The sequence below is a fragment of the Nelumbo lutea genome, chromosome 5, assembly GCF_056320005.1.
Source record: "Nelumbo lutea isolate HS-2025 chromosome 5, American lotus-T2T, whole genome shotgun sequence".
NCBI classification, from domain to species: domain Eukaryota; kingdom Viridiplantae; phylum Streptophyta; class Magnoliopsida; order Proteales; family Nelumbonaceae; genus Nelumbo; species Nelumbo lutea.
Genome location: NC_142688.1, coordinates 1,569,442 through 1,594,289, shown reverse-complemented (window position 1 = coordinate 1,594,289; position 24,848 = coordinate 1,569,442). Strand labels below are relative to the sequence as shown.

The 24,848-nt window shown below is 35.7% G+C and overlaps 1 protein-coding gene and 1 non-coding gene across 4 annotated transcripts in view; one reads left to right on the top strand and one right to left on the bottom strand.

Annotated features, from left to right (window-relative positions):
- Nucleotides 1–23,969, bottom strand: part of DAW1 (Transducin/WD40 repeat-like superfamily protein) — a 29,240-nt gene extending 5,271 nt beyond the window's left edge. For 2 of the 3 annotated variants that reach the window (XM_088944338.1, XM_088944341.1), the window contains exons 1-18: nt 23,531–23,783; nt 20,825–20,958; nt 19,408–19,492; nt 19,209–19,262; nt 18,990–19,081; nt 18,500–18,603; nt 16,146–16,218; nt 14,337–14,739; nt 13,582–13,905; nt 13,278–13,481; nt 13,065–13,160; nt 12,910–12,973; nt 4,834–4,961; nt 4,107–4,353; nt 3,775–3,908; nt 3,530–3,654; nt 559–688; nt 413–471 (exon numbers count right to left, since the gene is read on the bottom strand). In XM_088944338.1, the coding sequence (XP_088800464.1) occupies nt 413–471; nt 559–688; nt 3,530–3,654; nt 3,775–3,908; nt 4,107–4,353; nt 4,834–4,961; nt 12,910–12,973; nt 13,065–13,160; nt 13,278–13,481; nt 13,582–13,905; nt 14,337–14,739; nt 16,146–16,218; nt 18,500–18,603; nt 18,990–19,081; nt 19,209–19,262; nt 19,408–19,492; nt 20,825–20,958; nt 23,531–23,569 (2,495 nt within the window). In that variant the 5' untranslated portion in view covers nt 23,570–23,783. Of the gene's footprint in view, nt 1–412; nt 472–558; nt 689–3,529; nt 3,655–3,774; nt 3,909–4,106; nt 4,354–4,833; nt 4,962–12,909; nt 12,974–13,064; nt 13,161–13,277; nt 13,482–13,581; nt 13,906–14,336; nt 14,740–16,145; nt 16,219–18,499; nt 18,604–18,989; nt 19,082–19,208; nt 19,263–19,407; nt 19,493–20,824; nt 20,959–23,530 lie in introns of all 3 variants that reach the window. The other variant, XM_088944340.1, reaches the window with a different exon arrangement.
- TRNAT-CGU (transfer RNA threonine (anticodon CGU)) lies at nt 21,114–21,185 on the top strand. Its single transcript has one exon. It is a non-coding gene; the product is annotated as a tRNA-Thr (tRNA).
- Nucleotides 23,970–24,848: the final 879 nt, after the last annotated feature.

Genomic DNA, 24,848 nt, shown 5'->3' with positions numbered 1-24,848 from the left:
TTGTGAATTGGTTTCTGTATGTCTGTGTTTTGTAACAAGGAAAAGTAGTTGGTATTTTGAAACATTTTTTAGAACTTTTCCTCATTTTTCCCTAGTATGTATCAAGCCTGTTAATTTTATTTTCTCCTTTATTCCAATAATTTCTTGTCCATATCTTTCTTGAATCAATTTTTTGCTGTTTGTTCTCCTTACAAGCTGGCATATTAGGTTTTGTATTTCTAGGCTAGTTTGATACAAGAAAAATAACCAAGGTCTTCTAAAAGATACGTCTAATCTTGATGAACCCATACCTAAAAAAATTGTTTGAACAGATATATCCAATGGATAATGCTATGAAGGATGAGTGTGGACATATGTAACATATAAAAAAGAAGAAAAACCATATGCAACCATTTCAAGCATATAGGTGTACCTATAGATCTCCTTCTGCTGGAAAATTGAGACAAAGAAGACTTCCTGGTCTGCATTCACCTGTTCCCAAAAGGGAAATTTATTTATCAAGATGAAGCCTAAAGAAGAAAGCTTCAAGAAAAAGAGTATATATCACACCAATTTTACCAGAACAAGTTCTCCACTAGATGAAGAGCATATTGAAATTGAACTATTAGAACTTGAGTTTGGCTTTGAATTTGATAATGTAAAACCCCGTATTGAGGTTTCCTTTAGAAGATATAATTCTGGAAGGGACCTGGATTTCCGCAAATAGAATTCTCAAAAAGATATCTAATAAATGAATTAAAAATAAAGTGCAACATGTAAAATTAAATACAATCACAAAATTGAAGAGCATGGTTCACAATATTGACAATATTTTGTGAAATGTCTCCAATTGCTTTGATTTATACAAAGCAAAGATTTGTATTTATACAAAATTGAAGAGCATGGTCAGAGAGAAAAATTTGTATCCTATTTCCATTTAAGTCTTTTAATCTTCTCTATTTGATTTATACAATTTCTTGCCATGCTTTTAGCCTTAAATGTGCAATTATACTTCTTCTAGTGATTCATTAAAGGTTTATTAACTAATTCCACAATTTTAGAAAGTTATGACTTAAATATAAAATCAGTAGTAAATAATCTTTGTTGTGGAAAAAAATGACTACTAAATATTGCAGGATAGGCTTTCTACATGTTACGATATTTTAGGGATTCCTAACCTATTTATGGCAATTGATCTTTACCTAATCTTAATGATTTACATTAATCTGAGAATTGTGAACAAGAATCCTTCATTTTCTCAGGTTTCCATGTACAAATGATACAAATTATGATATGTGAAAGAAGATGATGGAAGGTTGGAGGATGCCTAATGTCAGAGCAAGTTTGAAGTTCTGCAAACAAAGCATGCATGTCGGCCAATGTTTGAGGTGGCTCTTTGTCAAATGGGGGGTTATGTTAGTTAAATGGTCAAGGGGACGTTTTTAGTAAGGCTTTTCTTTACTGTTTCTAGAAAATCCATCAAGTTGGTGAATCATGGGTGAAGATTCAGATATTGACTATTTGAGTGAGAACTTTATGGGGCGCTATACCGCACCAAGGGGCAATATATATATTGAAAAAGGTAAGGTAACTTTATTAAGAAATGGAAATAGGATACAAACAGGCCCCTATTAAGAAGCCAAAACTAGGTCCAAGGCCCAGATTACATTGCACCTCAAGAAGGCTTCTAGAGCTCAGATGGGCTCCAAACACCCTGGTTTGGAAACCTTTTACAGATGCAGTCCAAGACACCACTAAGGGGCTCTATATAGCATTCTAAAACCCAGTTTGATGTTAGAATTGCTTTTTTTTTGGGGCAAGTTAGAAGTAATATTTGTATTAATCACATAAAAATGGGCCAAGACCCCACATAAAAAACGAGGCTAGAGAGTGTTACTATGAAGTTCTAAAATATTTACTTGAAAGCATTTGTTTTTTTGATTAATTTTTAGTTGAAAATATTTCACTTAATCACTTTATGCTTCAATCTTAGAGGCTTGTAGAGTTTCCACTTCTTGAAAATAGGCAAAGCACACCTTACATGTAAAGAATATTATTCCTCAGGGATCAACTAACCCCAGACTCAGTTTTTCTAACTTGAAAACTCAACTTGGTCAACATTCTGCCAAGTTGAGTTACCATAAAGTGCAAAACCAAATAAGGAAAGCATAAAAGGATATATGTAAAGTAAAAAAATATTTAAGATTCATGGAACCATCTATGCCATTTTGTTCCCTTATTGGAACTAGGTTAAATATTTTCCTTTTTGGGGATGATTTGGGCATACCCCTAATGATGAGATAAAAGGAACATGTTTTAAAAGACAAAAACACCCCACGTTTTGGATTTTGCATAGAAAGAATGGCTCCTTTGCTTCACTTAGGATGCGTCCTGTTTATCAACAATGGAATGTACCCAAAATCCTTTCTTGATGACAAGCTTGATTTAGTTAGGCTATATTTCTAGAAAGGGTTCGACTATGATGTGGAAAAGATATGAAATGGGAAAAACAACTGACCAATAAACTGAAATCATAAACGTGGTAGCAAATAAGGTGTTATTTATCAAAATTCATGGGTGGGTTTTGATTGGTCAAAACTCTTTCCATATCATATCATTTCTGCATCATAGATTTTCCCTTCTAGAAAACAAGAAAACAAAAAAGGAGGTTGATGATATCCCCATGTATTAAAGAGACTTAATCTCTGATGTCTTTTAGTAGTTTCCAACAATCAACGGTAGTTTAGGAAGTTAATTTTGATGTTTTATAGGGTTTATGAGGCTGTAAAGCTCATAATCACTGTTCACACACTGTTCATCTTATTCTATTGTTGTTAGTTCTAGTTCAATAATAAGAGTTTGATAGTTCTTTCTTCCATTCTCCATATTTGTTTAGTATTGAGAATATTTTATTTTTTTTATCTCTTATTTTTTCTTATTTTGATTGCTGTAATTGGTTCTACCTTCTACTGTGTGCTGATTTGTGAGAATTCTAGGATGCATTATCATCTAGTCCATCTTAATAGTTGACTGAGTTAATAAATTAAAACGGAGTTAAAAAGACAGTGGGTTATATTGCAATTAAACCAAGTCCTTGCTGACTCCCAACTCCCAAGGAGAATGGCTCGTGATGGAGTCAAAGCGGACTTGTTTAGAATATCATGTTGGTCTCTCCTAAACGTGATTACATTGCTAACTATGTGGCATAAATTGATGAGCAGCATATCGATGTTCAATACAGAAAATTTAAAGAAATGCTAAAAACAGAAAAAGTTATCATCTAGTCCATCTTATTAGTTGACTGAGTTAATAAATTAAAACGGAGTTAAAAAGACAGTGGGTTATATTGCAATTAAACCAAGTCCTTGCTGACTCCCAACTCCCAAGGAGAATGGCTCGTGATGGAGTCAAAGCAGACTTGTTTAGAATACAATGTTGGTCTCTCCTAAACATGATTACATTGTTAAATTTGTGGCATAAATTGATGAGCAGCATATCAATGTTCAATACAGAAAATTTAAAGAAATGCTAAAAAGAGAAAAGTTATCACCTTATTTCAATTTTACCACTTGTGAATAGGAGAATTAGGCCACTATCAAACTGAGGGGTGCATAATGTTGATGCAAAGCAACAACTTTCATGAAATTTTTTCTTTTGGTACACCTTCTTAACTCCCTGAGATAGTAAGAAGTGGAAGAAATATGGTATTTTCAGATAAAGTTTCCAAAATATGTCATTCTTTTCAGGTAAAGCAGTTAAAGTTTCACTATGAAGTGCTTGTATATGAGAGGTTACCTGAACCACATGCATTAAAGAATATAGATATACAGATTTCTCGGAACAAAATAGTAGCAGTGATTGCTTGGATCTACTATCCTCGACAGAATTTGCTTTCCATAATTCCATATTGTCTGACATATCCTGTCCACCTGTGCACATTATAGACAATTCTTTTGGTCGGGCAGATTGTTTAATACAAGTAAATAAGGGTAGGGGTAGGGTCCACTCATTTGCTTAAACATGTAAAATTGTACAGAATGGAGAAGCTGTTGGCCTCCTTATTCTATTGAAGTCCAGAAGGAAAAAAGGCATTATTACAACCTGAGGATGGTAAGGAGTGCCATTACCCAATGTCTTCATGAAAAGAGCTCTGGAGGGTTTCTTAGGGTGGACCATACTAGTGCTCAAAGTGTTCCCACTGTCACTCTCAAGAGCCAAAATTGATGAGTCTTTTGTTGCCACAAATAACACATTCTTCTCAAAACCATGGAATCTGCATGCATTAAACTCTAGAGAGATGACATCATTACTGAATTCACTTGCAATGTGTTTTTCGAATAATACAGTGAGCCCTTCCATGTCAATGAGTGAAATCTGGAAGAAGCATAAAAAAGAAATTAGAATTTTATCTTGAGTCCTCCATTGTAAAAAGCCTCAATAGATATTCTGACAAATGAAAGAAAAAGAGCCTATATTTGTTAAAGGACTATCCATAATATGATTTAATAAAATCATTTAGAATAAAAATATCGTTTTCTAGGTTCACAGGACCATAAACTTATGATGTATCTCAAAATAGATCAGACATTTGTTCAGTGTCAACCATTTGTGATCAATAAACCTCAGATGCACTAAGAATGAGGATGGGACCGTTTGTTGAGTCCAGAGCTGGCCTCAAGTAAGTATGCAAAAAGTCAACTAGACAATTTTCTAAGAAGTGAGGATGTGCTTATTATCCTTCCAACCCCAAATAGTTTATGACTCTTCTCAACTCTGATATCATCCAAATCTAATTGACAAAAATAGTGTACCAATAAATACTACAATTCAACATATTAAACAAATAAAACTTACATATCCCTGGTCAGAACCAACAGCAAGATATCTTGAACTGCAGTCTGTGTTGATAGAAAGCACAGCTCTATTAATCTTAATGAGTTTAACACTAAGGATTATTTGACTGCTTCCCTTTTTTGTACTTCCTGTGAAAGAACAAAAAGAAAAGAAATGTTGGCCAAGTGTTTCACTAGCCTGGTTGATTTTCAAATATGCTAACTATGATTAAAAAGATCCTTCTCTTCAGGAGAAACTGGCAGAAAAGATGCACAAGTAGACAATTTCTATCATTTTAGGGTAGAAAAGAGGATAATAGATGGTAAATTAGAAAACAAAAGAGATTTTTTCACAAACATGAAGCATAAGTGAAGTTTAAGCTAATCAACACCGAGAAGTTTTCAAACAAGCATGCCATATGGCAAAGTGTTCTAGAAAAGAAGTTAAGAAATCAGAATCATCATATCATATGATTTTTGAGTGTCAGCATGCATGGTGATATAATGCACCAAAATATAGCTAGAAAATGTACCATGTCATTATTATAGTAAACATGTCATATGGTTAACATATAGAATTGAATAGGCATGACTAGGAATAGAAGTTAGCTCTGCATAATGGGTGGAAATATTTGGCAGAAAATGCATAACAGTTCATCTCTTCGTGATGATGGTCATCCAAGCCTTATTTCAACTATATGGGGTCTGCTATATAAATCTTGTTTTGCCATTCTATTCTGTTTAATTCCATATGCATTGTTAAAATATGATCACTTAAATCACTTATTACTACTTCAATCCATGTCCTTTTTGGTCTACACCTAGCCCTTCTAGCCCCTTCAACCTGCAACAGATCACTTCTTCTTACAGGTGCTGTCGATGGTTTATACATTCTAGGGCCTATGATATGCCATGAAAAATGTGATGACAATGTCCAAATGTTAGGACCTATGATACCAGTATTAGGAAACTTATACATGCCTAGCGCACTGGTGTTGCACACTACAATGACTACATGCCCAATATGACACTGGATACTGAAAGGATACTAAATACTTTAACATGCGGGGGTCTAGGACCCTCAGGAATTGGAGGGGTGTTCAGATGGGATGATGGGTAAAAAATGGCACTGTTTTCAGGATATATCGTTTTTGGTGACTCAAAAAGGGCAGAGATATTGGCAGTTTTACATGGACTGAAATTAGGGAAGAATTAAGCTACGGTGGGGTAATGCCAAAGGCAGTTCAAAAGTCAGAGAAAGAGAGAGACAGAAGGAGAGAGAACAGCTGAATGGTGCGTGTGACACCTTGTCATTCGACACCCTAAAAGATATAGTTCTATTAAGTTGTAAAATGACAAATCTACCCTTAATGTACAGAAGAGAGATAATACAAAGAATAGATATACAACAAAGAAAAGTAAAAGTACAAGAATAGCATCAGTTTGTCCATGAGAAATAGATGCCAAGCCCGAAAGAGACATGAGTAAGAGATATGGTACCCTCAAGAAGGAGATTGCAAATGAAGTGGCAATCAACTTCTCTGTGTTTGGTGCTCTCATGGAAGATGGGGTTGGATGCAATTTTTATTGCACTGATATTGTCTGCATAAAGAGGAACAAACAATGAAGGCTCATTTAGTATTTCAAATAGAAGGGCCCGAAGCCATATGATCTCACTACACATAGAAGACATAGCCTTATATCAGCTTTAGTGGAAGATTTGGACACAGTAGCTTGTTTCTTGCACTTCCAGGAGATAAGGGAGTTGCCTAGGAAGACACACTAGTCAGTAGTGGACCGTCGGGTGTCAGGGCATCCAGCCCAATTAGCATCCGCATAGGCCATAAGATGAATGGGAGATGATGAGGAGAAGAATATCCCATGTGACAGTGTGCCTCGCACATATCTTATAATCCAATGAACTGCAGATAAATGTGGTTGTCTCAGAGAAGAAACAAACTGACTTATTATCTAAACTGCACAAGATATGTTTGGCCGAGTCATGGTGAGATAGATTAAACTTTCCACTAGCTGACGATAAAGGGTAGGATCTTTAAGGGGAGACCTATCATCTTTGCTGAGTTTCAGGTTCGGTTCTAGTGGAGTGTCCACAATCTTAGAGTCGCTAAGATTTTCCAGTTTAACCAGGTCAGCTGCATACTTCTGTTGATTAACAAAGTAGCCTCGAGAATTTCTGCTCACTTCCAGGCCCAAGAAAAAGGCCCCAAGTCCTTCATCTTGAAGGATTCACTAAGTAACTGTTGTAGCCTAAAAATTCCTTTTGTATCATCCCTTGTAATGAGTATATCATCAACATAGAGGAGTAACATTGTTACTCCCTGCTTCCTCCTTAAGATGAAAAAGGAATAATCAGAAGGACTTTGGGTAAAGCCAACATCGGTGATGACGGATCTGAACTTTTCAAACCATGCCCTAGGGGCTTGCTTTAGGCCATAGAGTGACTTCTTCAGACGACAAACAAGTTGCGGATCTATATAGTATCCTGGAGGGGGCTTCATATAGACTGTCTCTTTTAACTCCCCATGAAGAAAAGCATTCTTGACATCCATCTGATGGATTGTCCACTGTTTGGCTGCAGATATGGCCATCAGAAGACGTACAATAGTCATTTTAGCTATAGGAGCAAAGGTCTCCTCATAGCCTATTCCATATTCCTGTTTGTATCCTTGTGTAACAAGTCTAGCTTTATATCTGTCTAGGCTCCAATCAGATTTTAGTTTCACAGAATAGACCCATTGACTTCCTATGAGAGAGGCTTCTGGTGGAACTTGAATTAGGTCCCAGGTGTCATTCTCAAGAAGGGCTCGAATCTCAGAATCCATGGCATCTTTCTAGTATGGTTTTGCTATGGCCTGCTGGTAAGATCTAAGAATGTCTGTTGTAGATAAAACAATAGAAAATGAGCTATTGTCTGGTAAATAACCATAACGGTTAGGTGGTCGAGAGATTCTAGTGGAATGGCGTAAAGTGGGTTTAGGAGGAAGGTCAGGTACACTTACTGAGGGAGTTGGAGTGATCGAATCAGCAACTGGAGGCAGAGCAGAGGGGGGGATGGAGATTGAAGAAGGCCGTTTCTTCCTAAAGTATGTCTGAAGCTGCTGTGGAGGTGACAATGGAATATCTGAGGTGCCTGTAGAATCAAAACTGTGCAACAAGGAAATAGAAGTAGCTGGGAATTTCACAATATGTTCAAAAAAGGACACACTTTCAAGAAAAACTACATTACGAGAGATTCGAAGGCGAGGAACCAAGGGATCATAGCAAAGAATCCCCTTATGTTTAGAACTGTATCCCATGAAGTCACACAAAGCTGCTTGTGTAGTTAACTTTGTGCATTCATGGGGTGGAAGGTGGACAAAACAAACACAACCAAAAACCCTGAGCATGGATAGGTCTGGAGGTTTGTGAAAAAGAGATTGAAAAGGAGAGGAGTTATTCAAAACAGATGGCGGAAGACGATTTATGAGATACACAACAGTGTTGGTTGCCTCCACCCAAAACCAAGAGGGTACATGGGAATCCTGTAAAAGGGTTCTGACTACACTCAAGATGTGCCCATTCTTCCTTTCTGCTACCCCGTTTTGTTGTGGGGTGCCCGAACAAGATTTTGGGGGTTGAATTCCATGTTGTTTCAGTTAGTTTTGAAAATCCCCATCAATATATTCTCCCCCTGAATCCGATCTTAGCACACAGATTCGAGCATTAAATTGGGTAATTACATAAGCGTGAAAGTGTTTAAAAGACAGTGTACACTTCAGATTTCTTTCGAAGAAAATAAGCCCAAGTAAAATGAGTGCAATCATCAATGAAGGTTACAAAATACTTATATCCCAGCTGTGAAACAACTGGAGATGACCAGACATCACTATGTATTAAATGAAAGGGAACGATTGCGTGCTCAGAATAAGAAGGAAAGGGTAAAATATGACTCTTACATAAACCACAAGTAATGCAATCTTTATGCACATTCTTAAAAGAAATAGCAAAAATAGGTAATCTATCAGAAGCAAATAACTGATCAAGTTTCTTAGAAAAAGGATGGCCAAGGCGTCTATGCCACAAATGCCAATCATTATTACAATTAAAAGATCCATAACAAGAAGTTATAGAAAGAAAACAAGAAGTAGAAGTAGAATCAGTCTTATTCTTCTCAAACTCTAAGGAAAAGAGTCTTCCTGGTCTACGCCCCTTCCCCTTCACCTCCCCAGTTTGCCGGTCCTGTATCAAGCAACCATCAGAAGTAAATGAGACATTATTACCTTCCTCTACAAGTTGGCCAACAGAAATCAAATTGGTGGTGAGTTAAGGTACAAATAGAGTTTTGGATAAATGAAACGGAGATGATTTAGAGGTAGATAAGTACAAATCATCACAACCAAGTATGCCAAGTTTCTCACCATTTGCAATAATAATATGTCTATTGGGAAGATGGGGTTTGGGATACTGATCAAGAGTAGCCCCTGTCATGTGGTTAGAGGCTCTTGAGTCTATATACTAGAGGTGGTTCGGTGAAGGGCAATAGGTCGGTGACTTACCAGACAGACCGATAGCAGAAAACTCTGACGAGATGACCGAGAACATGAGCTGTCAAATTCTTTCTTCAAACATACCGTTGGAGGTGTCATTTTGTCCATCTACAGAAGTGATAGAGGAGGAGGCATCTGAACCATCTAGAACAGTCTGATAGGCCTTGTAGTTCCCTTTCTTCTGATTTGGACCACTACCTTTTCTGCGGCCGGGTAGGACATTTAGTGATGATGTGATTGCCCTACTTGCAATAGGTGCATCTGTTTTTCTTCTTACAATGGAAGACAACATGCCTATACTCCTTTCATTCATAACACTGTATCTTAGAGAAATCCTTATTCCCCTTTGGTTTAGTTGCCAAGAAGACAACATCAATGTTGGAATCCTTCCTTCCATCTAGTGTAGTTTGAGTAGTCAATCTAGTTTCTGCCCTCAAAATCTCCCCAAGAATAATATCTAAGTCAGGAAGTGTTCCTCGGCTTAGGATATTAGAACGGACGACTTCAAATTCTGGCCTTAGGTGCATTAGGAAATGCATAATTTTTCTCCTATTGAAGTGTTCCTTCATGTATTTAACACAACAGCCCGAAGGATCATCTCCCATGTGAACTAACTCATACTCTATCCAAAGGTTAATGAACCTGGCATAGTACTCCTGGACCTTTCTATCTCCCTATTCTATTTGATATTGTCTAGAGGTATTCGACTATTGATAAGCTTTTTCAAGGTATTGAAACATCCCATAGGCTATCCTATACCCTCTCATAGGGATAGCAATATCAGTTTCAACTAAGCCTAGAATCCATGACGCAACTTTTGTGTTGTTGATCTTCCACTGATTAGGTCCCTTGATGTCAGAGTCATCAGGTTTAGACACAGATCCATCTAGGTACCCCCAATGACCCTTAGCTTCGACATGGAACTGGAAATTGAACTTCCATAGTGCGTAGTTCGTACCGTTGAACTTAATAGGAAGAACATCCATCCTTTCTGATGCCATCGAATGACAAAGGGCAACAACACACACTTCTAGAAACCAAATGAAATTCAAACCAAAGAAGAAAAGAAGGATACCTTTCGGGATGTCCAAAAAAGGCAATTGTAGAGTTCTGCTGAACTGAAAAGTGGATCAAAACCCCTCAAAGGCGAAACTGATCCAAACCAAACCAAAGAGGTTCAATAGATTTGCTCTGGGCGACACCAGATCTAAATTTTTAGGCTGATCTGATGTCTCTATAGGGAGATATAAAAAAAAGATTGAACCCAGTAGCGCAACAGTCCAGAAAACAGATCTGTAGAGTTCAGATATGTAGCCGATCCAAGAAGAGAAGAAAATAAGATACTCAAGAACTTCCAAATACTGTTATGGAGTTATTGAATCAGTAGTAGCCGAGGTGTTGAGTGAAGTTCAGGTCATGACCTGCTCTAATACCATGTCAGAGTCAGTTTGAAAGTCAGAGAAAGAGAGAGACAGAAGGAAAGAGCACAACCGAATGGTGGGTGTCACACCTTGTCAGTCGACACCCTAAAATATATATATTAAGTTGTAAAAGGACAGATCTGCCCTTAATGTACAGGAGAGAGATAATACAAAGAATAGATATACAGCAAAGAAAAGTACAAAAATAGCCCTACGGCTAGATTTCACTGTCTCTACAGGTAATTGTGGAAGGAGACTCAATGGTTGTTGTGAGATGATTAAGAAATCATGTACAAGCAATATGGAAGTATATATATATCTTAAGGAAATTCAAGCCACAAGCAGAAAAATTGAATTTTACTTTTCAGTGGGTTCCTAGATCTGCTAACAATATAGCTGATGGATTAGCAAGTCAAGGGGTAAATTGAACTGAATTGTTTTGCAGTTAGGTTCCAAGTGGGACTTGATGTAAGAAATTTGGGGTAGATACTTTGTACTGGTATACTTTTCTCATTTTGTAAATTTGTATATTTGTTCATATATTAATAAAAAATTGATTGTTACTGATAAATAAAGTAGTTGAATTTGGCAAAAAGTTGAAAACACCAATAAACTAATATAAAATGATATTCATAAACTAAAAATCTATGTTTTTTGGAGGAATAACTGACAAGATTTCATAAATAATAAAAAAGAGAAACAGGAATAAACGATCATGTTTTGGGCTAGGATTACCAGTTGAACACCCTTCAAAATAAAGCCTAATGAAATCAATGCAGGGAAGCCACTTGCATCCCTTGACAAAACATCATCAATGCACAAGCCTCACAATTCCTATATTATCAATATACTTAGCAACCTTGATAGTGTAATTGTATTTCATATACTTGCCTATCAAAAACAAAGCTACCAAGAGTCAATAAGATGAGATTGTCATACAGTGATGCATATTTTGCATTGATGAGGGTTGGTTGATTATTTTTCTTGTATTTGATGTATATCCTCATATATCTGGAATCCTAGATGCAGGTACATTAGCGAAATCATTAGTTACCTATCAGAAAAAAGTCTAGTCTAAAGATTTGTTGGATAATAAGTTAGTGATATCTTCATCTCATATGCTCCATAATAGGGTTTTCTCTAGTACAATGCTGCAAAAGTCTTCTCCCTCTTAATTGGGATAAAGAAAGCACTAGCTCAAATAATCCTCTAAGTACGAAACCACATTCAAAGGGTGCCATTGTGACATGAAAAAGGCAAAATGTTGTTGCAAAGTTTGAAGAAGACTCATGAGGAAAAGATGGTTGATTGTAGTATACTCACCTTGCATGTAATGTGTGCATGAGGAGATACGATTCTACATGTATATTTTCAATGGAGCATCTCATAAGTATTAATCTTCATATGCTTCGCCTTCCAAAAAACCATTTTGATGCGGTAATTTGTTGTATGGTGTTACCTTTTTCAAATGGAAAAAAAAATTCACGCAGAAAGTGAAATGGTGAAGAGTTTCTTGATTTTTGTTTTTAAAAGATATTTTCAGACTTTTATCAGTGTAGATTTTAATTATGAGAAAATTAATATATGGTTCTTGGAAAAAAAGAGTAGTTTATGAAATTTTAGAATATGTATCTTTTCAAAACAAAATAAACCATGGCATGGAAAAATATAATGTTTTCAGTTCCTCCTTTTATTATCATCATTTCATGAAAGATTTCCTCTTATATTTCTTGCATTTTATGCTTATCTTACATAGTTCATGCCCTTATCATATCTGAAAGTTTTTTGTGCTTCTAAGCTTGAGATAATCAAAATAGAAATAAAAGCTTATGACCTAAACAAACTGAATCAAGAAATTGAAACTTTCTCCCTTTAATTTTAGCTTTTGTTGAAGCGTCACCAGAAATGATGTAAAATTTATCATCCTTTCAGGTCATAGTAATCCCTATGCACTGTTAGGTAGTTAAAGACAGCAAAAACTTGATGAATGCAATTGCATGTATTGGTAATGTCATGATGCCTTCCAAACTAACAATCTATTGCAAAAATAAATCTAGGTAATTTCTTTCTTGAAATTTAAGAACATATTTATCTTAATGATTAGAAGAAAAGAATCATGCATTGATGTACCTTGTAGAGATAAGATATTGGTCTCTGTAGAAAAATGCTTGGGTTTCAATTTGAAGATGCGAACCTGCAGAGAAGATAAACAATGAAGCAGAAAATAATTAGCTTGATCTACACAGAAATTGATCATATTACATAAAATTCAGCAAGTACTTCACCACTCCATTCTGATCTCCAGAAACAAGAACCCAAGAGGTGCTATCAAAATACAGTGCTGTCACAGGAATTCCACTCAAAGAATGTTCATCTTCACTCTGCATTATTAAAATTAAACCAGAATAGCCATGTTCTTAAAAGTCCTAACTATAAAAAACACTGGATATTATGCAACCTGTATGAAACATAATCACAGGATTACCAAGGGAAATTACCTGTTGCTTTATTGATGCAATTGGAAGCAGAAAGGGACATGACAAATCCCAAAAATTTATAGATCCATTGCAATGCCCTGTTATATACAAGTTTCTAATCTTTTCAAACCCACTGAAGTGTGAAGAACTTAAGTGATGCCTATCATTTCCTTTCATATCAGTTGGAAGAAGCTGTGGAAAATCTTTTGCCATTGAAACATAATCCTACATGTTGAGAAAATCATACAATTACATTTCCAGGACAGTTTCAAGCATATAACTCAACAGTAATGCATTCAGTAGTCAGAGGTTATGATTATAATACCTCATTCAGAGAGCTTAAAAGATTTCTGTTATCTGTAATATATTTTGCCACGGTTATGCTTGAATCAACAAAAGGCAGTTTTACTGGAACCTCCCTTGGAATTGATGGTGGTGACCTTGATTGACATTGTAATAGATACTGTTCAATTGTAAAATCATCATAAATATACAGGCGACCTGACTTCAATAGAACCACAAGGGAATCCTGTTTATGTTTGTTTGGGTCGCCAGTGCATGAAATGATTTCCATGTCTATGCAAGGTTCTGGCAGTGGAAGCATCAATTTAATTGTACGGGCATCCGTATTCTCATTCAGAATTATTACCTACCACATTGGAACCATCCTTCATCATGAGATGATTAGACTAGAAAAAAGGAAATGTGTTTCAAATACTGGAAGTATGTCTACGTAGTCCATCTTCAGAGCTCAAATTAATTGTTTCTAATGCATGTCCTCTTACCTAGAATGTAGCTGTCTTCAGCAGGAGGGGATTCTGGTGAGGAAAATAGGGGACAGAAATATGCCTATTGACTATAAGTACTAAGTACTACTAAGCTTCCCTAAATGTCCAGAAGTCAATGATAAGAAAAATAGGTGGATCAGTGACAGCAAATAACACTAGTTGGGAGGAATGATAGTAAGAATGAGAATTACTTCATATTAATATTTCTATAACTTTGTACTAAATCACCAATTATTGTCTATATTCAACCAAGGTAGAATATTTAAATGAAAGTAGCATAATGTCCACAGACCTGTAATGAGTTTGTGAATGCAGAAGATGCACCATTGACATACAACCGACTTGCCTTTCCATTTGCATATGTCCATTTTAATGAAACTATAGGAATGTTGTCCATCTTATACCCAAGATTAAGTTTTCTAAGAGGAACATTTTGGGCAAAACATACTTCTTCCCTATCTGCTAGTAATTCACTTTTTAAATTTGCAATTGTAGGAATGCTCCAGAGTAAAATCTCTCCATTCCCATATCCAACAACAACTTTACTTCCAAAGGGGCATGCCCAGCAGGCAGAAGTTACTTGCTTTGTTTCATGACGTAATGAATGCAGCATATTTCCACCTGTTACAAAATTGACTTTACATTCCTGAATTTCCCATAGGGTAATAAGACCATCTCTAAATATTATAAGAACCCTGCATAATGAAGAGAAAGAAAAATCACTAGAAAGATTTAAGAAAATATAATTGCACAAATGTAAAAAGAACTCATTCCCTTCTAAGGATTATTTGGAAAATTCTTTGAAAAACTTGGTCAGCATTCAAGTCAGACTTGGAAAATTGAGCCTCAACAATTTAGGGCCCGGTTTCTGACCCTGCTTTTTTCATTTCTGTGTCATTATTACAGAAAAACAATTGCTTTATTTTCCAAAATATTTGTTGTCCAAAAATTTATATGGTCCCATGGGGTTGACACCTATTAGATTATATGTGAAATTTCTAACCCATGTAAAAAGTTTGAATATAGCTGTAAGATCTTTGTTAGGAAGTGAGAAGTGAAAACTTAGGCAGCATCATTTTTCCACCCAGCATTAGATTAATTAATGTTTCTGCACTGTAGTTGAACCTTGAGTTTTTCTGTATTCCCTGACTGAGGCTTGGATATGGCCTTCCCACCCATGGGCACCTTCTTGTATAACATTCAACCAAAATAAGAGTGGAAAAGTTGTGGCATTTGACACAATTTAAACACCATAGAGAAAAATATAGGAAAAAGTGTTAGGAAACATTGTTAACAGAAAGGAAGAGAAAAGCATAAATGCAATAGCACCTTGCCAATTTTGAGATATTTAGTCTCACATCACCATTTACCAGTTTTAAGCCTCAATAAAGAATTGGAGAGGTAGGGGTATCTTTGAAAAGGCTTCAGAACAATGATGATGATCATTGTTGAAAAAAGGTTACCGAAAAGTGAATATCCTTCATTTGGAAATTTTTCTCCAAGTTATTCTTCAAATCTATACTGAACCTGCAATCTGTGACTGGAAAATAGATCCATATCTATGACACCCAGATACCTGTACAAGGGTTCCATATAGTCTCATATAATCTATGATGCTTTGCTATTGAAAAGGAAAAGAAATCAATTTCTCGTCCCCTATAGGGCATAGCATGGATAGGGGGGTGGGTCAACTCCTTAATCAATTACCGCTGGCACTGGTTTTACTTTTATAGATGAATGAGTAGTATCCAATGTCATATCTAGCCCTGTCCTTACTGTATTTGGGTGATATAGATCCCTATCAAATTAAAGTATGGATAATTCCATATTAATATTGTATAGTTAAGTTTGGATGCATGTTGCAACTAATGGCTTTTACGACTTAAATTTGTTCTGGAATATACAGAGTGAATCACAAATGCAGAAGGCAGGTCAATTTCTGCCAAAAGCATCAAACAACCCTAAAATCTTACCTTGATCTGAACACTTCAAAAAGGTTACACATGTAGAATTCTATGATCCTTTAAAAACTGCTGTTTACTTTGTGTTAACAACTAGAAATCATTCTAAAAGAAAGCATATCTAACAAAAAAGGCATTACCTCTTGCTTTCAGCCATTGGTTGGGGCAGTATGTGCACTACAGCAGTTTCACTTGCCACTTCAGTGTTATTCCCTAAAGTAGAGCAGTAATCAAATTAGAAACGAAGATGGAAACCATCAACCAACCAATTATGAAAAATTATAAGTAAAAACATATATTCAATATCAAAGAAGATGGCTTAATACAGTTTCTATCCTAAATCTACCTACATCTTGGTTTAGCATCAAAATGGAAAAAATAAAATCAGAATGGTTATTCAATAAAATGCAAATAATAATTTTTTTTATGGAATTGGAACAAAAGCTATTAACTTTTTGAAATATAATTATATAGTCTGAGGTGCTCCATTTCCCGATAAGATTTTACAGTGATAATATAATCTTGAAGTATTGGAAATGCAGTTTTTTCATTTGACATTGCTTTTAAAATAGCAATCACATATAGAAATTTAATCTAATCCAAAACCTTACCTGAGTTTATGGTTTATACAATAGAACTTGCTTAATTTAGTTCTACATAAAACATTTTATGTATTCTCTCTTTATATAGGAAGTTACACCTGCAGCTTTTGTGGAGTGGAGTCTCCTCCCACAATATCTACTACATTCCACTCCCTTTGTATATACAAGAGAAATTGGGTAATTCCTAAGGATATTTTTATGCTGATATATTCAGGGGTAGTTAGAGGCTTGAATCCTTGTGGCCCCATTTTATCAAATTTTTGAAAACAAAGGCTCATCCATTGAGGCCAATATTCCCTTATTTCCACCCCAATTGCATATTAAGAGAATACCATATTATTTGTCAAAATAATGTGACAATAATAGGTTGAAGAAGATAATTGCTGGAAATAAGCATCTGTTTAGTTTGCATAACTCTGCATGCCTGCTTTGTTGAAATAGCACTCTATTTTCAAATTGGCCATTTTCTCCTTAGATACCTTGAAATCTTAGATTTGGTTGAGAACTTTAAGAAGTTGGAATCTTAGAGTTTGTTTCCCTAGTAGAATCCTTTAAGATATTTTATGATCAAAATCCAAAGATACATTCTTAGGTGATTTTATTGTATCTCAATGTGGCATTTTTTGTAAAATGCATGTTTTATCTTCTTCCTTGTCTTTTGTGGATGCTATCATTCGGGAAACAGTGATTTAACTGTAAAGAAAAGATTTTTCTTGGACAGCCGATGCAGTGATTTGGATCTTGTATATCCTTCTGTTTCCTGAACATTTAGAAACTGAGATCATGTTCACATGACCATTGAAATCAAATGAATTTTAAATATTAATATGTTTTAGGATACTATTTCTCCACTTTTTTATATTAATGTTCATGTTCTTATGCAGTCTTGTTGAAAATTTGACCTCGAGGTTAAAACCTGCGTCTCCTCTCAAGACAAGGGATGGATGGTGTCATCTACAAATCTAGAATACTAGAACCTCTTTGAGTTTAAGGATGTTAGTTATGAATTTTAATTTTCTATGATAAAATTATTATTGTGGTTAGCCTGCTAATCCAAACAATAAATGAATACTTAAGATTTTCTATTATAAAATTCATGTATGGGAAAAACGAAAGATAAAATATTAAAAAGTAAAGTTCAATGTTGTTGGTGGTGAGGGGGCTACAACTGTGCCTTTTGTTCCTTTACAATGATTGAACTTCTAATTAATGGTCAACAATAGTGAGCAACCTCCATTGAACTTGGGTGTGAAAGTTTGGTTAGCATCAATGGGCATTCGATGGTGGTGTCTTATATTACCAATCCAAGATCTCCAAGAGTTAAAAAAGTATTTTATGTTTGCCTGTACGTCGAAAAGATCCTCAGCTTTGAGAAAGTATTATATTTATTGTTGCCTCTTGCTTAGTTTAGTGAATAAGATAGGTTTCCCATCTTAAATGTAAATAAATCCCTTTGATCAAGGTAGATTAGGCATCAATTCTTCTTCACCTTTTTCCTTAATAGTGAGAGAGATCCTATCCCCTTTTACGCATCTTATTTCAAGGAAAATTTGGTGGGGCTTCTCTTTCTCCCTTTACCATGTTGGCCCTCTATAGGGCTTGGGTTACTTGGGGTTGGTGGTCCAGTGGAACTAAAATAAATATACTATATTATGTGTATAAACATATACATTAAAGCATCCAGAAATAGTTAAAAGACCAGAAATGCCAGCATGAACAAGTGTAACACTAAACAGGTACAGGAAATAGTTAAAAGACCAGAAATGCCAGTATGAACAAGTGTACCACTAAACAAGTACAGAAGAAATACACACAGTGCGCATTGAATACTACGATATTTATAGTTAGATGAAATAAAAACAAATCAGACCATTGGAAGGGATATTTCTCACCATGAGTTGCTGAGAAAGGAATATAGTATTTCATCTGTACCAGTTGACATGATTCTTGGTCAAGCTTTAGAACTGAAATATTTCCACCAGAATCCCCTACATACCTGAATTTTATTTTTCATTTGTACCCATTTACCGTTGTTATGTTAGGATAACCCTAGTATTTGGATAATTTAGAGCATGGTTTTTAAAATCGACCCGGAGACTGAACCGGTCAGGGGTCCAGTTACCGGTTGAACAGGCTGACCATTCGACCCGAATGGTTGACCCATTCTGACAAAAAAAATAAAAAATTTAGAAAAAAATAAAAGAAATGAAAACTGGTCAAAACCATTGGGACGGTTAATTGCCCGGGTCAGCGGTTTACTGACCCAAATCAATGGTTTTTTATGAAAAATCTGCTTTTGGACCTGACCGTTTCCCTTTTCTGGTCCGACCGTCCGATCCGGTCCGGTCCCGTTTTGAAAACCATGATTCAGAGCATACTTACATGTAGAGAGTCTGTTGAATGACTGTAAGAGAGGTAATTTCTTCTTTGAAGCTGTGCACATGAGATAGTTGTTTCCTCCTTATGTCCCAGACCTAAGATTACATAGATTTTGAAAATAAAAGTGGCATGAATACAATATGAACCATGCACTTTCTTTTCTTCATTTTAAAAATAGAAAATAATATTCAGGTAGACACGTATGGTTTCAAAATTACTTGCCTCAATGCGGTTTTGTATAGTTACATTTAGAAGGATGCCCTGATTCTCAATAAACTGTAAAATAAAAGGCCATAAGTAATTTCAATTCTGAACACTTCAAAATTGTTATGATGGTCAAAACATTTTACCAGAGACTTTTCTCTAAAAAATGCTGGTGATAACTATGAAAAATAAAAGCTAAACACAATAAGAGAGGAACCTTGAGAAACTTGCTTGGAACTGCCTCATTAGATTCCAGTAGAGCCTGAGTATTACTCTTTCCAAATAATTTGATCCGGCCATCTCTGAGAAAACCAGTACCCGCTCTCTATATTTAGACTTTAATTTTCATCACAACTTCTGAATTTCACCCCCACTAAGTGCATGTGTCTAAAATTAAATGCACCAAGCCTGATGTAAAATATAATATCAACCAACCAAAACTATAGCACACCGTCGATATGAACCTTGACATGCCAGAAGACATATATGTCAAACAATAAAAATGTTCACCAATATCCAATAGAGAAGGTAAAGGGAGTGACAGTGAGAAAATGCAGGAAAATAATAGTGTAGATATGATGCATATGCAAGATCAATAATGGGAACATTGCATTAAGAATTACTCAAAGACAAATATCCTGTTACCGTCTCAAAAAAGCAGCAATAGTTACAAATGAAAATGTTTTCTATGTACAAATATCTGTCACCTCAACCGTGGAGAAATTACTACTAATGAGGATAGTTTCTAAGTACATACCAAAAAACAGGATGGTTTCTACATACATGCCCAAAAAAAGAACAAGATGGTTTCTGATTGGGGATAATTTGGCCTGTCAATTATGTGATGACACGTGGAGTGATAGGACTACGTGGTGACAGCTCAGTGACCTTGGTGATTTCAGCAATCCCAGCCACCTTGTATACCTTGGGTCACTCAGTTAGACCGAGGCTCGAGTAGCTCAACTTTATGCACCGGTCTGCTGAGGTGCCACATAATCTCCATCTAGAAGCAAGTCAGCTGTCTCTGATCTCCTCAACATTACAGTATCACATCAACGGAGTTTATCTTTTCTTCGCCTGATTCGGATGGACCTGGATAAGCCTTATCAGCTTACGCGAGATCCATCTTCAGGTGTGAAACCAACTCTGGACCATATAGGCCAATGATCTCAAACACGCATCATGTGACTCTCGACAACTTGCTTATATAAATGCCTTGCCTCTCTTACAAGGTATGCATGACTTAACTCTCTAAATTCTCTTGCAATATAGCTTTAGCTCTCTCAAAACTTCTAATTCTCTAACTTAAATATTAGAGTAGCCACACCAAGTAAAACATAAAGAACACTGGATCGCGTTTCATCAATTTCTAAGTGAGCTATTATAAGAAGGAATTGCTCTGCCATCTACGTCTTCCTTGACCATATGAGGCACCATTAACTAATTTGTCGTATAACGAAATTTTCCTTAGCAGGAAAAGCTATTTGGTATTATATGTTGCTAATTTATTACTTTGATATTAAAAACATACAAAAACCATGCACGTAAAGCAACATCCATCGACAAAAACTTAAACATTAATGGAGTAGAATGTAGTAACCAGGCACCAAAAATAGATTGAGAGAAGCACTTACTTTGTAGAAATTGCGAGGATTTTTTGAATAGAGTCGTAAGCCAATGATATGGATCCTGCTGGAATTCCATAATGGAATACCAAGCGTGGATTTACGTAATCAGATTTTATACCGTTAAAATTTCCACCTGCAGGCTGTGACACGAGCAGTAACAAAATTAACATCAATCATAAAAAGTGAGCAAAAACAAATGCAAGTGAGGCGGAATTTGATGACGCATGGGAGGAAGATAGCTATTACAGTTGATTACATCGAAAATAACACTAACGATCTTTACTCTCCAATTAACGCTTCTGTAGCATAGTGGTAGTGCGTTTGCTTCGTAAGCGAAAGGTCGCGAGTTCGATCCTCGCCAGGAGCTAATCTTTTTCGTTACTTAAATTTATTTTTGGCATGCTTTCAGTTTCAGAGAAGTAAATTTAATGGATCGTCACCTCTAGGTTTGGAACCATTTTTTTCTTTAATAAATTATCACTTTAAAGTTTGGAACCATTTTTTTCCCTTTATTTTCGATTCAAAAGTCATTCTAAGAATCGATTCTTTGATAAAAAAAAATCTTTTTTTGGGGCTCAGAATTCATTCTGACCAGAATTTTAACCAAACATAAACTTAAATTGTAAGTTCGTAACTCGTCAGAAATATAAACTCTATTCGAATTGGAACCCTGGGCTGAACTTGGGCTACCGAACTCGGGCTTGGTTTGGAAACTATCAGATGATCACTAATTCCAGATCAGGCTGCCCAGGTTTCATAGAATTGTAAGAACTATTTTATGATTATTAGTTTAGGCCTGCACGGGGATTTAATATTTCCATATAGTTTTTTGATAGATTAATATTTTCATATAGTTGTACCATTAAATATTAGTAGCTTTTCATTCGATCAATCCTGATCTTATTTATTACAACGCTTTTTAAATAGAGGGCAACACGAATCTCTAAGCTTTAACAATAATAATAGCCAGCATCCATATATAATCAGATCCAGATGGGTTACCAGGGAAACATGAACATGAAACCTCTTACTTCTGTATGTGAGTCATCTTGACTAGTTTGAATGTGGGGCAAAGACCTTTCAATTTCAAGGGTCGATGGACATCGGGAGTAAGTAAACACCACCCATCACGTTGGCAACATCTCCCCATCTTCCTACGAATACTAATAACATGTAAAGAATAGTGATTTTCTGCCAATAAAACACGCTCCAATACCCTATCTATAAGATTTGACATCCATGCATATATCATCATCAGATTGGAACCCACCAATAGACTCGTTATATATAAGATGTGTAGTGTTAGATCAAATCGGTGAATTGTCAAGACGTATTTAATTGATTAATAATGCCGATTAACATGTAAATACCGAACATCTCCCAATGAATCCTACCCACACCTACCCTCAGGACACACATCACATGGCCTTTCGTTTGAAATGTTTTTCCATATTTCTCCCATCTACGAGGAACTTCTTACTTTTATTATTGTATACAAGACGATAAAGAAAAAACAATTGCTAATATAATAAATAAATTAACAAGCCTGTTTGAAAAATTGAAAAGCAAATAATAAGATCATAGAATGAGTAATTCACAGTAAAATAATAAATGCATAATTACACGTGTACGATGGATTAATTTCACCTTCCATTAGTCATTAAGGGATTGATCTCTGAGTGGTCAAGATCATCTCACCATGTACTAGGTCTAGGACTGTGAGTACATATACATACAATTAAAATTGCCTGTTGGGCACGCATCCTTGTCTCTACTATCTAATGCCATGATCGTTATGAGTAAACTATCACCCCATGGGTCCACGCGTTTAACTTTTTAAGTTTTGGGTACGTTAGCAAATGCCATGAGACCACCAAATGATCAAATTTGGCTCCACAGACCGACCAAAAAGAAAAAGAATTAATATTAATAAAGTAGTCCTTAATCTTTATCCTATTATAAAGTAAAAGTTTTTTTCCTTAATTCTTGTTTTCCATTCTTTTCCATGGAGAATAATTAAAGACACAGATCGTGGTTTCAAGCTAGAATAAAATGTATCCATCCAAAAAAGAATAAAATGTACAAAACGTTTTGGTTACTCCGGGGAACTTGTCTCTTTTAAGATATTACCAGAGTATATCAACTAATAAACCTTACACAGTATTGTATATTAGTATATATAAGTGGAATATATCAGTGTTTTCGCCTATTGTATTTCGTACAACAAATGTTAAATTTATTTCGATATGGAGTTTTCTTTGGTTATCTTATCGGTTTGTATGTTGTGAACAGATGATCAGACCTACATTATCGAGTTTTTCTTACTTCAGTTTCAATTTTTTACAAGTAGAAGACAAGATCCATGAATCCAGATAGTGGTGAAAAAAATAATCAATCTTAAATTGCGCTATCTCTTGAAAATGTTTTACTGAAAACAAGTTTGATGCAATATCAATAACACTTCGTAAAGGTAGAATGCAAGATGGAGTAGAAAAAGTTCCTCCACGTCTAAAATTAACCTCGGGATCCGTGGACGAAAGACAGAAAAGAATCGCAGAAAATTTTAACTCGAAGTGGAGAGCTATAGAGAGTTCACATACAAGTAAGAAGATATAATAGAACAGCGCGTTAATGAATTTAAAGAGAAATCAGAGGAGACGAAAGAGAAGAAAAATATACAGGAAATGAAGAAGAGATCGATCGGTTACAAACCTTCTTCGAAGCCTTCTCAGCGAGCTTTTTGACGAACATTAGAAGACACTCCTACTAGGACTATACTACTTCTCAGAGAAGTCTCCACGGAACTTAAAAAGATGCTGATTCTGATGTTCGACGAAGAAAGAAACCCTAAGAAGCAAACTTTGTCTGCGTTGTGAGAATCGCCTGAAAGAGGAATTAAAAACGATCGAGGGATTGAAGGATGGAAACTGGAAACTAGAGAGAGGGAGGGGGGTGGGGGATAAATGCAGAATCAGCAGTTGATTGCGGTTTTTAAAGGCAACAAAGGTAGGAAAGGACATTTGAACACGTGGCGATTGATTAGCTACGGAACATCTTTACATCATTATCAGGGATTGACTGATAACGATACTCACAGCACAGAAGATATTCTTTCCCTAAGTGTATTACTGAAAAAAAGAAGATTCTGTTCAAAGCTCCAAAACATAATCGGTAAACCAGATAGGTATTAGTTGACTGATTCGAGTCGATTTGAGTAGTGGGCATGGGTCGATATCATAACCAAATGGGCCCTTACTCTTGGACTATGGGGGACATCTGGCGGTTAAGAAGGAAGCCTATTGCCTCAGGGTAAGGGTTCATATGGCGAGTAGATTTGGGGGAAGTTAACTTGATATTTCATCATGACTTAGGGGTGCCAATTTCAAACGCAACCAGTGTGACCCAGTAAACCTACCCATTTATAACCTGTCCATTTAATTTTGCAGGTTGGAACTTGGAAATGAATTGGATGATCCATTGGATGAAACCACTTTCATACTTGGCTGGTGGATTAATGATTCAATTATTCAAATCAAATTAATCAACAAGAGTGATGTCATAAAATAGGAAAAAAAGGAGATATAAAACAAGAAATTTATAAAAATTGGACATGCATTTGATAAATTCTTACTTCAACCAGGCAAATCAATGATTGACATTGGATCAATCCAATTACTGAGATGGTAATAGAACCGGTTGGTTCAGATCAATTCACTAAACCGGCCATTGGCAGTGTCAATTGGTCCAGTCGACCAGCTCAGTTGTGGGTTGAAAACGCACCTCTACTCTCTCTTCTCTGATTCTTTATCTCGATTAAACTGTCCTTATATATAAGCTATAAAAAAATAACTTGATTTTAAGTCAGAGAACATGGTAGTTTCAACTGATATTTCTTGCCTATGGTTCAAGAAGAGACGCAATAATTCGATGATCAAATATTAATTTTCAACAACTGGTGGTCTAAGAGTAGTTTTACTAGAACTAATACAATTTGATTTGAACTTTCGTAGCTTTTTCGATAATATATTAT